The sequence below is a fragment of the Mizuhopecten yessoensis genome, unplaced genomic scaffold, assembly GCF_002113885.1.
Source record: "Mizuhopecten yessoensis strain PY_sf001 unplaced genomic scaffold, ASM211388v2 scaffold4631, whole genome shotgun sequence".
NCBI classification, from domain to species: domain Eukaryota; kingdom Metazoa; phylum Mollusca; class Bivalvia; order Pectinida; family Pectinidae; genus Mizuhopecten; species Mizuhopecten yessoensis.
Genome location: NW_018405643.1, coordinates 797804 through 812502, shown reverse-complemented (window position 1 = coordinate 812502; position 14699 = coordinate 797804). Strand labels below are relative to the sequence as shown.

Genomic DNA, 14699 nt, shown 5'->3' with positions numbered 1-14699 from the left:
ACCTACGTATGTGACTGATGTTGTGACCTACCTGTGGGACTGATGTTGTGACCTACCTGTGTGACTGATTTTGTGACCTACCTGTGTGTCTGACATTGTGACCTACCTGTGGGACTGATGTTGTGACCTACCTGTGGGACTGATGTTGTGACCTACCTGTGTGACTGATGTTGTAACCTACCTGTGTGACTGATGTTATGACCTACCTGTGTAACTGACATTGTGACCTACCTGTGGGACTGATGTTGTGGCCTACCTGTGGGACTGATGTTGTGACCTACCAGTGGGACTGATGTTGTGACCTACCTGTGTGACTGACATTGTGACCTACCTGTGTGACTGACATTTTGACCTACCTGTGTGACAGACAGTGTGCCCTACCTGTGTGACTGACATTGTGATCTATCTGTGTAACTGACATTTCACTTTGTGACCTACCTATGTGACTGACATTGTGACCTACCTGTGTGACAGACATTGTGACCTACCTGTGTGACTGACATTGTGACCTACCTGTGTGACTGACACTGTGACCTACCTGTGTTACTGATGTTGTGACCTACCTGTGTGACTGACATTGTGACCTACCTGTGTGTGTGACTGACATTGTGACCTACCTGTGCGATTGCGTAGTCTGAGGCACATGCTGCTTGCAGTCCCTCTACACCACTGATCCCCACACCAACGTGAGCTGCCTGTAACCATGACAGCACACATTCATCAGTTATTGTGAGAGAAAAAAAATGATAACATAACATACATAATTATTGCTAGGAAATATATGAATCTTATGATTTTCAGTAAACATACTGTAATTAAACACACTTGTTCATACTGTTAATTAAGCTCCTTTATTTCCAAGAATAAACCAGTATCATACCTATAAGTTCAGCCCAATCCCAAAAATTAACTATACATACCTGTATCATGCCCACATCATTAGCACCATCCCCTATCGCCAAGGTGATGGCCTTCACTGAGTGCTTCACAAGGTTACACAGCTCGGCCTTCTGGGAAGGGGAAACCCTGGTGAACAGAAATAACATTCATGTATTTCAATATAGCATGCCCTTGAGGCATATATTATATTGAATATTGAATATTGAATATCATATCTATTATTACAGATTGTCAATCTGTAGGATATACTGTATTCCTTAGCAGTTATGACATGATCATCTAGAATAATGGATATCACAATACATGTACACAGGCACCACTATGAGTTTCTAAAGAAACAACGTATACCATGTGATTTATTGTTGATACTGGATTCTGTGTAGAGAGGTTCCACTGTATTAAACAGGACTTCAGAGTGTTATTGTATCTCCTTAGTCTATTTTCGACAAAAATTGTTGTCTCTACCTGATCAGTAATTGATCTTCTTTGTAAATACAGATTCATTATCAAATTTACACATTACCTGTCTACTGTACACATACATGGTTGCATACTTACCTACAGCAGATGACAGCTTTACAAGAAATGGCAATGTCGAGAAAATCTTGTCGACAATCACAGGACAATGCATATTTCAGTGTCTGTAACAAACACAACATGAATGAGACTACCGTGTAACAGACAATTATGGAACAAGAGCAAAGGAGACTCAGATCTCTATAACACATACAAGAGCAAAGGAGACTCAGATCTGTATAACATATCTCATTCCAGTTTTGTATCTTAGAGTATTCCTGACTGGTCAAGGTTGCAGATCCAACAAAACCATAGGGTGAAGGTCGACCTTGTAAGGTCAGATATAAGTTAACAGAAACCCAGAGCTTGAAAATGTATCATAGAACAGAAGTTTATAAAAACTGGATACTATAAGTATAGCTGTAGAATAATGTACATACACATGAAGTAAGACTTTCTACTCTAGGGTTAATATACCATTACACTTTTTTATAATCAGTAAGAAGATAAGTATTATATAACAGTTGATGTAGAAGTATCGGTAGAGTTATCACAGATTTAAGGATATGAGGACAATAGATATGTTTATACAACAAACAGTGGTGTGTCATTTTATAAATTGATATGAAGATTAAATACTTGCATATAAATAAGAATATATAATAAGATATATTCCAATAGACGATAAATATTAAGATGCATTAGAAAATAGCATTTCATAGTAACAGGGTTTTTTTTTCATTTAGAAGAATTTTACAATCAAAGATAAAGAGAAATACATGATTCTCCCTCACTTTAGAAAACAGAATCCAAGATATCCCATAAATAATAAAAAAAATCTCTCAGAAAAAACGGTAGCAGACCACTTCCCCCAAGCATGCTGTTTCCACTAGCTACACAACTAAGGCTAAGTAAAACCTAGGCAACGGTCAACACAGTTAACTATACATCATTAATTCTTAATATACTAATTAGCTTGGTGGTTAAGATTACACCCTTTTTTTGTGCAAATATACTTTTTTTTTGCAAATTGTTTTTGCAAGTATACTTCTTGCAAATGTTTTTTTTTGTAAATATACCTTTTTTCCCCACAGAAATTGCCATAAAAATATCACATATCCCAAGAATAAATCAACACTGGTCTATGGATTTATATGGATTTCCTTTCATTTTGCGATTGTTTTTTCTAAGAAATATCTTCTGAGTTAGAATAAGAATTAACCACAGTAAGCCTGCTAGGTATATTTCCACATTCAGATCACAGAAGACCAGTGTCATCAGGACATCAAAGGAAAAACGGTACTGTAAACAGATTTAACCGTTAACTCGACACCATTAATATTTAAAGTGTCCTTCCAGATGAGAACACAGATAAGATTTCTCATATTCCCACTGTTTTTGGAACATTGCAAATATATCTTCTAATGATCTTCAGCGATGTTCTAGAATTATTGAATATCTTCTTATATTAAAGGGAGGTGACTCCATAGTCCTGGTTTTTATAGAGGTCTTAGAATTACGGGCTGAACAGTAAGTGAAGACAGGTTTTTTTGTATAGATATATATAGCAAACTGAGGTGAGACATTTTTACTGTCAGTATAATTAACCCAGACTACAAACATATCACTGACACTTAGTTATATTTCATTGCATGCATGTTATATGTGATCAGCTCTGTTTTATGATGGGAGGTAACTCTGTTAACTCTGTTTGATGATGGGAGATAAATCTGATGATGGGAGGTAAATTTGTTTGATGATGGGAGGTAACTCTGTTTGATGATGGGAGGTAACTCTGTTTGATGATTGGAGATAACTTTGATGATGGGAGGTAACTCTGATGATGGGAGGTAACCCTGATGATGGGAGGTAACTCTGTTTGATGATGGGAGATCAATCTGTTGTTCTGATTGGTGGTGCCTCGGTTTGATAATTGGAGGTAACTCTGTTAGATGATGGAATAACAATATTTAATATTTATCCCTAATTGACACGTGAATTTCATTTGTCCAACAAGAATGTGCTGCAATGGCAGTGTTAAAACATTAGTAGCTATACAGGGATGGGATGATGGAAGGGGAATGTCTTACCATTTATACATAATGGTTTATGAAGGAAAATTGTTAAGTATCTATAAACACTTGTGTTAGCTTGGATCAGGATTCACTTGCTGTTGTGAAAACACGTTTGGTTAGTTAATTAGTTAGTAATCTAATACCCAAATCAGCATCCATCTCATCATGTCTTAAAAGTAATACATTGATGTCGACATACATGTACAGACACAAATATCTCTACGTTTATTTGTCATGTTTATCATACCGATGCCACTCTCATACACGGTCAAACAAATCACAGACCATACAATAAAGAAGACATTTAAAGTATGACAGAGTCATTGATATTTCCCACCAACATGCACAGTAATTATCAGATTTTAAGGCATGCTATTTATCAGAGTTTAGCCTGGCTTTATCACACAACTCTCTGTCCTCTGTATTCCATCTTTCTCTTTCTACTGAGTGAGTCAGAATCATAATTTAACAAAAATCTCTAAACCCAATCTAGACTATCTTAACTATATCATACAAAAATAATGCAGTTCTGAAGAAAAAGCTTTTCACATCTTGAACTCATTCACCCCTGAAGACACATTTGAACTCTTCCAATTCAAAGGTTGGAATAGTTCATTATGAAACTTCAGGGGTGCATGAGTTAACTAATCTATAAGGACAGACAAAAACAACCTAACAACTTTATTTCACTATACAGTTATAGTTAAGTGGTAAAGGTGGACTTTTACTGATAGCTCAAATGCCTTTTTGGTTACATGATCTAAATTGGTTAAAACATGAATTTTATTTTCATTTGAGAGCAAGGGAGATAACTTTGATCTTTTTTGGTGGCTACCATTGATAAGTTTTATTTCTGTTTGTATAAATATATGGTTAAGACCTATGGCAGACACTCTACTCACTGAAAAATGTTGTGACCAAGAACTGACCAGAGACTATCCAAGTCAAGGTTCACCCTAAATGTCTATCAATATATGTGATACTCCACAGAGACCAGAATTGCTTTAATGCTTTAAATAGCAGCCACAGAGAACATTGTGAGTATTTAAGAGAACATTGTAGGTATTTAGATAGTCCATCTCACGTACATAAGATATATAGCACATACTTAAAATAAAGTTATGAAAAAAGGAAACAAAACTTTATTTTAAGTATGTGCTATATATCTTATGTTGAGGGTTGCAGACTTATAACCATAGCAACATTTAAGCTGCGTGTTTGAGAAGTGGCAGTGACACGGTGGCCAGAGTTACTGCATCCTCGATACTCCAGGGGTTACGCTCACTTTCGCTCTCTGCACCCCTGGAATATTTCATAGTGAAATTGAAGGCACAAAGATAGCTGTTTGATTGGTCTCTGGTAAAAAAAAAACCTGACCAATCACCAGGCTGATACCTGTCCTTTGAAGATTACAAGGGAGCAACACTCGACATCAAAGCCAGTCAATTTTACAGTTACGCGACCGCGAGATTCTTTTGATGTACATCAAAGGATTGAAATAGTCTTTATGTCTTGTCCACGAGGAGGTGCTCACTGAGCCTTCGATTTTGCTATGACATGTTCCAGGGGTGCAGAGAGCAAAAGTGAGCTTGACCCCTGGAGTGTCGAGGATGCATTTACTGGTCCTTTTCAGTACTGCACATCAGAAGTTTGAATTTGAGAGGGCACAATTAAAACGTATGCCCATTTTCCGTGATAATTGGAGGTTCTACATTACCTTATTTTAAATTCCAAATATACTGACGGACGTTGAAATTAAGGTTTTATGATATATGAACTATGAGTTGTGATGGTACTGTGCTTAAGACATTAACAGTAACACTGATGCATCATATTGATTACTGACAGTTCATACTCAACGCACAGTGAATGATCAGTAAACAACACACACTATAGCTACAGAGAACACTGGTACACACCAACACACACACAATCACATGTCACATACACACATAACCAAGGCTATAGAAAAACAACATAAATATAAGCAAGAAAGATCGAAAAATAGCATGATTGATATGGATGGAAGCTGAAGGGATTTTGCAAGATGCACAAACAACCAATCAATACCATCAATACATAGAATGAACCTTTTTTCTTTTGGGGCGTTTGATTGGAGGACGGTCGGATAAGATAAAGTCCAGTGTCTGAAGCAATATGAAAAGCAACATGGTCAGTATATTCCTGTTATAATGTTAATGTACATTTAGAGAGACACAGAGAGAGAAAGAGAGTTTTGAAAAAGAAATCAGTTGATGCTTTAATTGATGATGAAATTCAGAAAACAAAAGATTTTATGATAGGAAGAATGAATTTATTTGTGATTTTTTTTTTTACATGTGTACACATGAAATATCCTGATTAAAAAAAACATATTAATGATATTAGACCTTATTTATTTCCATTTTTAACTGATGATGCTACGATGACTTCAGCCCTACTGTCTTTTAAGTAACAACACATTTAACTTTAAATTACACATCTTTTTATAGTGTATGGGTTGTAATTTATAAACGAATTCACATAATATAGCATGGTAAAGATAACATAACCTGTCCCTTTGTTTTAAAAGAAAGTCTTCTGATCATTTTTTTCTTTTTTTTCTTTTTTCTTTTTAATTTTAAAATTGTTATACCATTGTATTAAAATGTGTATTTTCAAAAATAGAGAGAATAACATTTCAAATAAAATTTATTAATTGACAAGCATATCATTACTACAGAGATTTAGAGGTAGAGAGACAGGACAGAATGTTAAGCATTATCAACTCAATTATAAATAGGCAGCCTCATTATCAAAACCCATGCCAAACAGAAACCAAAACTCTTCTTCAGTCACAGAGTAGAAATCACTATATCATTAGAACAGACACAGAAAATAACACCATTCCTAGGACACAGTTCTCTTCTGGTTAAATTTCTGTTTAATTTTATGCAGGTACTTTTTTTTACTGTCAATGACTAATAACTTTGCTGTCACAGACTTTTTTTCCAATATTCTACATTGTTATTACATTGTACTTCACACATTCAACCCTGAAACTTCATAATGAACTATACCAACCTTTGAATTGGAAGAGTTCAAATGTGTCTTCAGGGGTGAAAGAGTTAAATTAGGGATAATTACGACATATACCTGTAGAGCTGTTTAAAGGGGGGTTTTGATTTTTTTTTAATTTCTTTGCTAATGGAGACCCTAGCAAAATCCTTCCAGCTTAATTCAAGCAACAGACAGTAGGCATATCTAGAGGTGATCTCATTCATCAGAGGTGGGGAGAGATAGAAATTACCTCCATGCAAAAATACTCAAAAAGATTAATAAAAAAATATAATACAGTTTGGTATTTGTACTAATTAGGTAGTAGCATATATGGGATTAGAAAAATGATACACCGAGAGTAAGTGAAAACGAAACTTAAAGTGATTTTGAAACTGAAAGAAAATAATGTTTATAAAGGTGCTGAGAAGAAAATATTGAGTGCTGGGAAAAGAACAAATCATATTAAATATAACATATTGTATTATCACAATGAAAATGTGCCTCATTCACGAACAATTTCTTTGCATAATAATATTTTTTATTTTTTTTATATATTTTTTTCCTGGATTTTGTCAAATATTTGCATGTGTTGCAAAATGCTGGTTCAACATCGACACAATCGGAAGCCATGCAAATAAATTCAATCTGTCGATCAAAGTAAGCAAATGGAAATAGCAGTAAACATACCTGTCCGTCGATAATCAAACCAACGTCGTTCTCTTTCCGAAGGAGGTCTCCGAACTCTCCAACATGTCGTCTTAACGTCTCTCGTGTCCCCTATAATATAAAGGTACTTTGGTAAAAACATACACGTTTCTTACTTACAGAACAGTCCGTACAGTAAATTCAGAGGAATGTAGATTTCATTCTGAAAGTGTTAATGTAAAATCATGGTCTGGATTGGGTTTTAGCATACTTGCTAACCTCTTGAAATTTCCATGGGGGAGATTCTGCATGCTTGATAAATTAAAAACATAAATAGAATGCGCATGAGACAAACTTATCATTCAAACTTACATAATGTTGCTCTATGAAATCCTTAGATTTTAGAATAAAGGAGTGGTTTAGCAATTCTACAATGGTTGGAAATACAAAATTTAAGGGTCCAACATTGGGAGTCTCCCTCCTAGATATGGAGAGCTGGCAAATATGTTTTAGTACAGATTTTATTACATACCTACATAATCTGACTAGACAGCTGATTCAGCTATTTTTGTGCCCATATAATATAGAACCTTTTTTTAACACATACACTTGTGATAATAATAATTTTCACAGATTAATCCCAATGATCACTAAACTGAAGGGTTAACCCTTTCACCCCTATGTAACATCAGTAGACTATACTACACATTGATATGGATGAGTCCATTATGGTCTACAGTGGTGAAAGAGTTAAATTATCAGTATATCACAACAACATCAGAACACTTAATTTACACCACAGATAACAAACAAGTGTAAGAAATCTAATTATTGATTAAGTTTGCAAAAGATACGGGTGCCTAGCTACTGGCTGTACCTGACTTCCCTTGGGCACAAGCTTGATCAGGGGAAAACTGAAGGCCACGGACAACTCGCCTTGTGGAAGGTGTGGATGTGTGACGAGGCGTGGGACAGATTAGGACCTGATACTCGATGAGCATGGCCACTTAGTATCCCGAATACATGTAAGGGGCCCATGGGTTACTCAAGTTCAGCTTCGGGGTTTATATTGAAAATATCGCAGCAGGTACCGGTGTAGCCACGTGCGGGCCACTTGGTCCCCGAGTTGTATGACCGAATGGGAGATAGAAAAGCATTGCACTGGCATAATGGTACCATATACATTTAATTACAAGGTGTCGGTGTAATGCAATGTGTCCAGAGGAGGATGAGTGAGTGGATGAGTGTCAATGCTATCATTCGAGAGCCCTCAAGAAATAATGAAATTGTGTCAGTGCTTACAGCAATTACGAATCCATCATTACATTGAATGTTTCCCATGCTCATCCATTATTCATGAGCCAATCAGAAATGAGATGTACATCTTCAAATACTGACAGTTCATACCGAATTCTTGAAACTTAATTCAAGTACAGTTTTGAGAATGAATAATCTTGAATAAATTAATACGGCTTTGAAAACAAAACAAATGTGTGAGACAATACTACCATTACTAAAATGTTAAGTCATCACCCCTGAAATTTCTTAATGGACTATTCCATTCTCTGAATTGGAAGAGTTCAAATGTGTCTTCAGGGGTGAATGAGTTAATTAAAGTACTCACATCCAGACTGTGTTCATTGACGATCAACAACGGCATGCCCTGGGTCAATAATTTACACGAATAACCTGTAATGAGAAAAACGATGATACATTCTACAATTGTTGTCCATAAAACAGGTTAATTCACTAGATTTTATCTTATGTTTTTAACAGAAAATACTTTAGTAAGATGTTCTGTGTTAGTCATTTGTTACAGGACATATAATAAACACAATAAATATCAACATTTATGAAACAACTTTTATGAACTTATATTATTCATTTTTGTTTGCCAGGTTGGTAGCTTGTAGGGATCTTAATGCGACAGAAAACCTGAGTACCTGTAGAAAAACTGCACAGTCAGGCAAGTTGCAAAAACTTTTCAAATTTAATGACACAGCCATCTTGGTGATAGGCGATTGTGCTATCCAGTGTGCCACCTGATCACGTAGTATATACCTATATTAATGGCTGTTTCCTGTTTGTCTCCCGTCAGCACCCATATCTTGATATCAGCTTTAGCCAGATTGGCTATTGTTTCAGGCACACCCTTAAATAAAGCATGGAATATTTTATTCAAAAGTGATTTATTTTGCAGTCATATTGGTTCCGCTATGTACATATTTTCAAAAGGACTATTTTATCAAAGATATTTATTTTTTCAATCATTGTGAACAAAGGAATATCTTTTTCAACCCTTGTCTCAATAGTGTACACTCGGAAATTTTTCACTGCAGTATAACTTTTTGCATTTTTCCGCCCTCCCCAATGAGAGTGAATTTATCACGACAACGAATATTAGTACATAACATGTAATTATATATAGTAATTACATGTGAAGAGCAAAATTAACACTGAGCCAACTTGGTATTTATTGGAAAAGGGCGAATATTTGACCAAGCGAAAGTTTACCGGTATACCGGTTCAGTAATAAACATAATTACCCAGCAAACAGGAGATTTATAATTGATGAATTGATGAAGAGACAGAGAATTTGGCATCATCGACAAAATACATCCTTGGAAAAATAAATCTGCAATTTTATACTTTCAGAAAGTCTTTTATTGGTTATTTGTATTTTAAAGATAAAGTTAAAATTTGAGTGTATGTATCTGTTCAGTACAATATTGTAGCTCTACTTACATCTTGAGTGTATGTGGTTCACTGACAGGTATGTATCTGTTAAGTACAATATTGTAGCTCTACTTACATCTTGAGTGTATGTGCCTCACTGACAGGTATGTATCTGTTAAGTACAATATTGTAGCTCTACTTACATCTTGAAGTTCATCTTCAATAGCTGTAGCACCAAGCAATTTTAAATTCTGAAAAATTGAAGGAAAATATAATATTATATCTTGGCTCATTTTACAGTGGGGAAACATCCTTAAATGACCTTAGCTGTTAATAGGATGTTAAAGGGAAAAAAAAGAAAAAAAAGGAAAACAGTGGAGATTTCCTTGATTAGCTCAAAGATGGATAAAACCTATTCGATTATCAGTTTAAAAAACTGACACACTCTGTACCTCTTGATTGTAGTAGGCGAACATGTACTACTAACAACATCGGTCTTAAAACACTTCACAGGTGATCTGGAACTTTATATCAAAGTTGGAAATTTGCAAAATCCTCTCCCCGCACAATTTCTGTAAAACAAGTCCCTGTGTTAAAACTATCTGTAAACCCAGTTATAGTACTTAGAGCCCTCTCCCCACTCTTATCATGATCACAACACTGTTACAGTGATAGCACAAACTAGGGGTGACTATTGCGTGTATTTTTCACTATTGCAATACTATTACTATTGGGGAAACCACTATTGCGATAGTTCAATTATTGTGGTATACTATATCACGATAATATTGCTATAGTATTGGATACTTTAGTTACCCAAGTTCTTTCTGTTATTTCTTAATTTGCTGGTTCGTTTCATTGGTATAAGGTCACTTTTGTTTTAAATATGCAAGTTAGTCGCCATGCTGTCTGATAGCGTGTTTATCAAACATTCCCACAACACTGAGTATAGAGTATAACGTATCATATGCAATAAAAACGCACATACGACTGAGACTAATATCCGAGTGCGTCTTAATGATAACGACTGAGTTATCAGTACTCGTAATCGCATGGTGTGATACTGAAAACCGCAAGTGTTAGTAGTTTTGAAACTATCAATTGTTTAGCATACTATTGAGTTTATGAAGTTGTCATCGATTAACCAAACCGAGAGGTGTACAATCGCAATCTATCGGTAGTACGATGTATCGTTACAACACTAGCACCTGTAATATCCTACATCATAAATTAGTAACACTATGATTCCGGAATGAATGTCCGTCATTTGGTGATTATGTTATGCACAGTGGAAGTGGTCACTATTAAAATACCCGCCATGAAATTAAAGCAGCATGGTTTGTTCTAGGATTGTTAATAGGATGCTAAAAAACAGCACCTACCCTCTCTATCAGTTCGGCCGCCTCCTCCAGTTTTTTCTCGCGATTCTGTATGGATGTGCTGGCCTTGTAATAGGTGTGTTTCCAGTCTTCATAGAAGTCCTCAGCTACGTCAGCTGTCGCGATACAAAGGGTCCGTAAACCTGAAAATAATCAATACTTTGTCAGAATCTAATACGTATATCATGTTCATACAAAATAAAACCTCAGACATCTGATTGTGCAACAGACTACCACTAGGACAGTTTTACAGATTTAGATAGCAATGTAAACATTGGAACCAAGATGAGAATCTGACTTATAATGTTTGACAGATAAAAATTGGGTCTGTATCTAAAATGTAAACTTTATTTATTTTACAACAATTATGAAACAATTTATTTCAACTTATATCAATCACTCTTGTTGGCCTGGATGTTAGCGCGTGCGAGGGCTCCTAATGTGGGAGGAAACTGGAGTACCCGGTGCCTTGGTGAAAGGCTAGCGCGCTATCCACTACGCCACCCGACCAGGTCTGTATTTGACAGAGGACCTCACTTAATACAGTTATCAGATCACACGCATACTGGGACTGTATTTGATAAATTACAATGAAAATTAATGAATAGAGGATACATTTCTTGCAACTTGAAAAACTCCCTGAATATAAAAGCAACTAAAATCAGTCCTCCTCATATTTCTAAACATTTTCTTCAGGTTGGTAAGTATGGGTTATGAAAAGTTCTTGTTACACAACCATTAAGTGTTTCCATAGGTGACAGGCTAGAGTACATATCATACTAGTCGTCGGAACGTCATAAAGAAACACTTTTTAGTTGCGTAACAAGAACTTTTCATAATTCAGTCCTCCTCATACACACAGCTGGTGAATATGGTTGGCAGTGTCTCGGCCTAAAGTACTCTATAAATACAAAACTTGGCTTCCATCTTTTCATCAAGAACACCATAGCATTGTAGAAGTCATTTACTCATTCACCCCTGAATTTCCATAATGAACTATTCCACCCTTTGAATTGGTAGAGTTCAAAGGTGTCTTCAGGGGTGAATGATCATGAGTAAAGGAGCTTGAACAGAAAACTTACCCAACGTGGCAAACTCCTCTAGATGCTGCAGAGTGATATCCCTGTAAAGTTGTTTCTCATCCAGGCGTTCATATATAACAGTATCCTACAACAACAAAATATTACAGTCAAACTATTATCAACAAACACAGTTTTGATAATATGGGACATAACAATCGATAAGAGAATTTCAAAAACCAAAAGTTGGCCTAAACGAAAGTTATATAGGCACAAATTTAAACAATTCTAAGATTTATGAAATTTTGACTTATAACTATTGAATGAATATCAGTACATGTAGTGTACAATGGGATGATAAAAGGTTACTAAGATAGCCTCTTGGATAACTGGTAAACCTTCACTTGAGTTATATCATGTATCACGCATAACAGTATCTTATAAATATTCTTGCGACAAATTGATAAAATATTATATTACATATTGTAAATTTCCTAAATTATAATAATAATATACAACATTTGATATTGCTCCCTATCTAGGGAACATAAGCCACTCTAAGCGCTTTACAGTACATGGATATACAAATAATACAATTAGCATTTGCATTTATCAATACAGTTTTGAGGAATTTGCAGGAGCTTCCTAATATCAGGCACTAACTACTAGTCCTATGCCACCTGGCTAATACCTCCCTGTGTGTGTATGCCTGCATGTGTGCTGGAGATGTAACGCATTAATCTAAATGCATCTTTTTTGTAGTTACAACCAGGATGTTTAAACACGTTCAGATAATTTAGTTACTAAGTAACGTACAGGCGAACTTATATAACGTTACTAATAAGAAAATAACGTTTCAAGAAATCATGATAATCAACAGTGTGACTTATATAACGATACTAATAAGATGACATGACAATTTCTGAAATATATAGGGATTGAAAGTTTTTTTTTTTTTAAATTTTCATGCCGTTATAAACGCAAATCAGTTGCAACCCATATTGCATGAAGCCCTCTGGCTTCAATGTTTAATATGAATGTAACCGGTTTGCGATTAACCGTAGTCATTTGTGCGTTTGACGCAGGGGCATTCTCCATGTTATCCGAAGTGAAGCGACAAGACTCTCATTGAACAAGGTTAATCTATGACATCATAAGTAAACCATGTGTTACGTCACGAGAGTGTGTGCTTTCATACTCAAAATGCCTTTCAGCTGGAAATTTTCATGTTGTGGGTTGCAGCGCAAATGTAAATATACAGCAAACACGATCTAAAATAACTTACTGCGCCTTTACAGTAAACTTTGATCTTGTCGTCAGGGGTACGTACTACAACCGACATTCTTTTTCTTGTACTGAAAATCAAATATAGCAATATCGTAACTAATATATTACAGTACATTGTATGTCAGTTCAACAGATGTTAACACCTATTTCAGGTAAACTCATGTCTAATTAAATGTAACTAGAAAATGTCTGGAAGAAATCAATGCACTTGCTACCATGAAAATCAGCATCATCGTTTCTCAAATTTCTATAAATAGTAATAATGACCTTGGCCTTGCTCTTGTAACCCCGAAATATGAACTCATTCCAAGTATTCTAAAATACTTCACCTTTGTATAAAGCTTTGTTAAAATCCATTCAGAAATGAAGTTCCTAGAGTGATGTCACATATTAATTGGTTGACAAAATTCTATAAAAAGTAAGTACAACCTAAATAACCTTGAACTTGGAATCCTGAAACACAAATTTATCTGAGGTATTTTCAAACTCGACCTTTTGCATATTTTGAATAAAATAGTAATTATACAGTGATGAAACTGGAAGACGACCTGGCTGATGCAAGGAGATACTATACTATCCCCCCACCCCTCCATAATATAGCAGGTGTATGAATATCTGTCCAAGGTAAGCAAGTATCTTTAAATTACCTGACATAAAACACTTGAGTCCTTTTGTATCAACTTTATAATTTAAATATGATTTTTGATAGTAGCTGGTCATGAAGCTAGTAAATACATACCTGGTAAATTCCAAAACATTCAATACTTCATACTCTTCTGATTTTCCATTCTGAAAATTAATTAGTGGATATTGTGAAAGATATTGATTGTCAACTCATTATCACACAATTTATCTAGGAAATTTTTATCAGGAACGATTCTATTATCTATATTCAGAAGAATTATTTTTCAGACACAAGCAGCTATAGGACAAACCTTATCTGGCAGTCATGTAAACAACTCTTACGATGTCACAAACTGCCTTTTAACTCCATATGCCAAGAGGTCAATAATTCTCAACTATCACGCTTATCATTTTGTGTCTAAAGTGAAAATTTAACTAGAATATGTGAAATTGTAGCTGCTTATAATTAATTTTACCAAAGATGATTTGGTTTGTTTGCGTTTTACGTCCTATTTTAAAACAGCTATGGTCATTTAAGG

At 35.2% G+C, this 14699-nt stretch overlaps 1 protein-coding gene across 11 annotated transcripts in view; it reads right to left on the bottom strand.

Moving 5' to 3' along the window:
• The window catches only part of LOC110449526 (probable phospholipid-transporting ATPase IA), a 95963-nt gene that overhangs the window by 21359 nt on the left and 59905 nt on the right, over nucleotides 1-14699 (bottom strand). For 9 of the 11 annotated variants that reach the window (XM_021496450.1, XM_021496456.1, XM_021496455.1 and 6 more), the window contains exons 18-29: nucleotides 14276-14325; nucleotides 13535-13604; nucleotides 12313-12397; nucleotides 11234-11373; nucleotides 10055-10102; nucleotides 9237-9327; nucleotides 8800-8864; nucleotides 7218-7307; nucleotides 5582-5638; nucleotides 1459-1541; nucleotides 921-1026; nucleotides 618-695 (exon numbers count right to left, since the gene is read on the bottom strand). In XM_021496450.1, the coding sequence (XP_021352125.1) occupies nucleotides 618-695; nucleotides 921-1026; nucleotides 1459-1541; nucleotides 5582-5638; nucleotides 7218-7307; nucleotides 8800-8864; nucleotides 9237-9327; nucleotides 10055-10102; nucleotides 11234-11373; nucleotides 12313-12397; nucleotides 13535-13604; nucleotides 14276-14325 (963 nt within the window). The remainder of the gene's footprint in view (nucleotides 1-617; nucleotides 696-920; nucleotides 1027-1458; nucleotides 1542-5581; nucleotides 5639-7217; nucleotides 7308-8799; nucleotides 8865-9236; nucleotides 9328-10054; nucleotides 10103-11233; nucleotides 11374-12312; nucleotides 12398-13534; nucleotides 13605-14275; nucleotides 14326-14699) is intronic. The other 2 variants (XM_021496454.1, XM_021496458.1) reach the window with 1 other exon arrangement.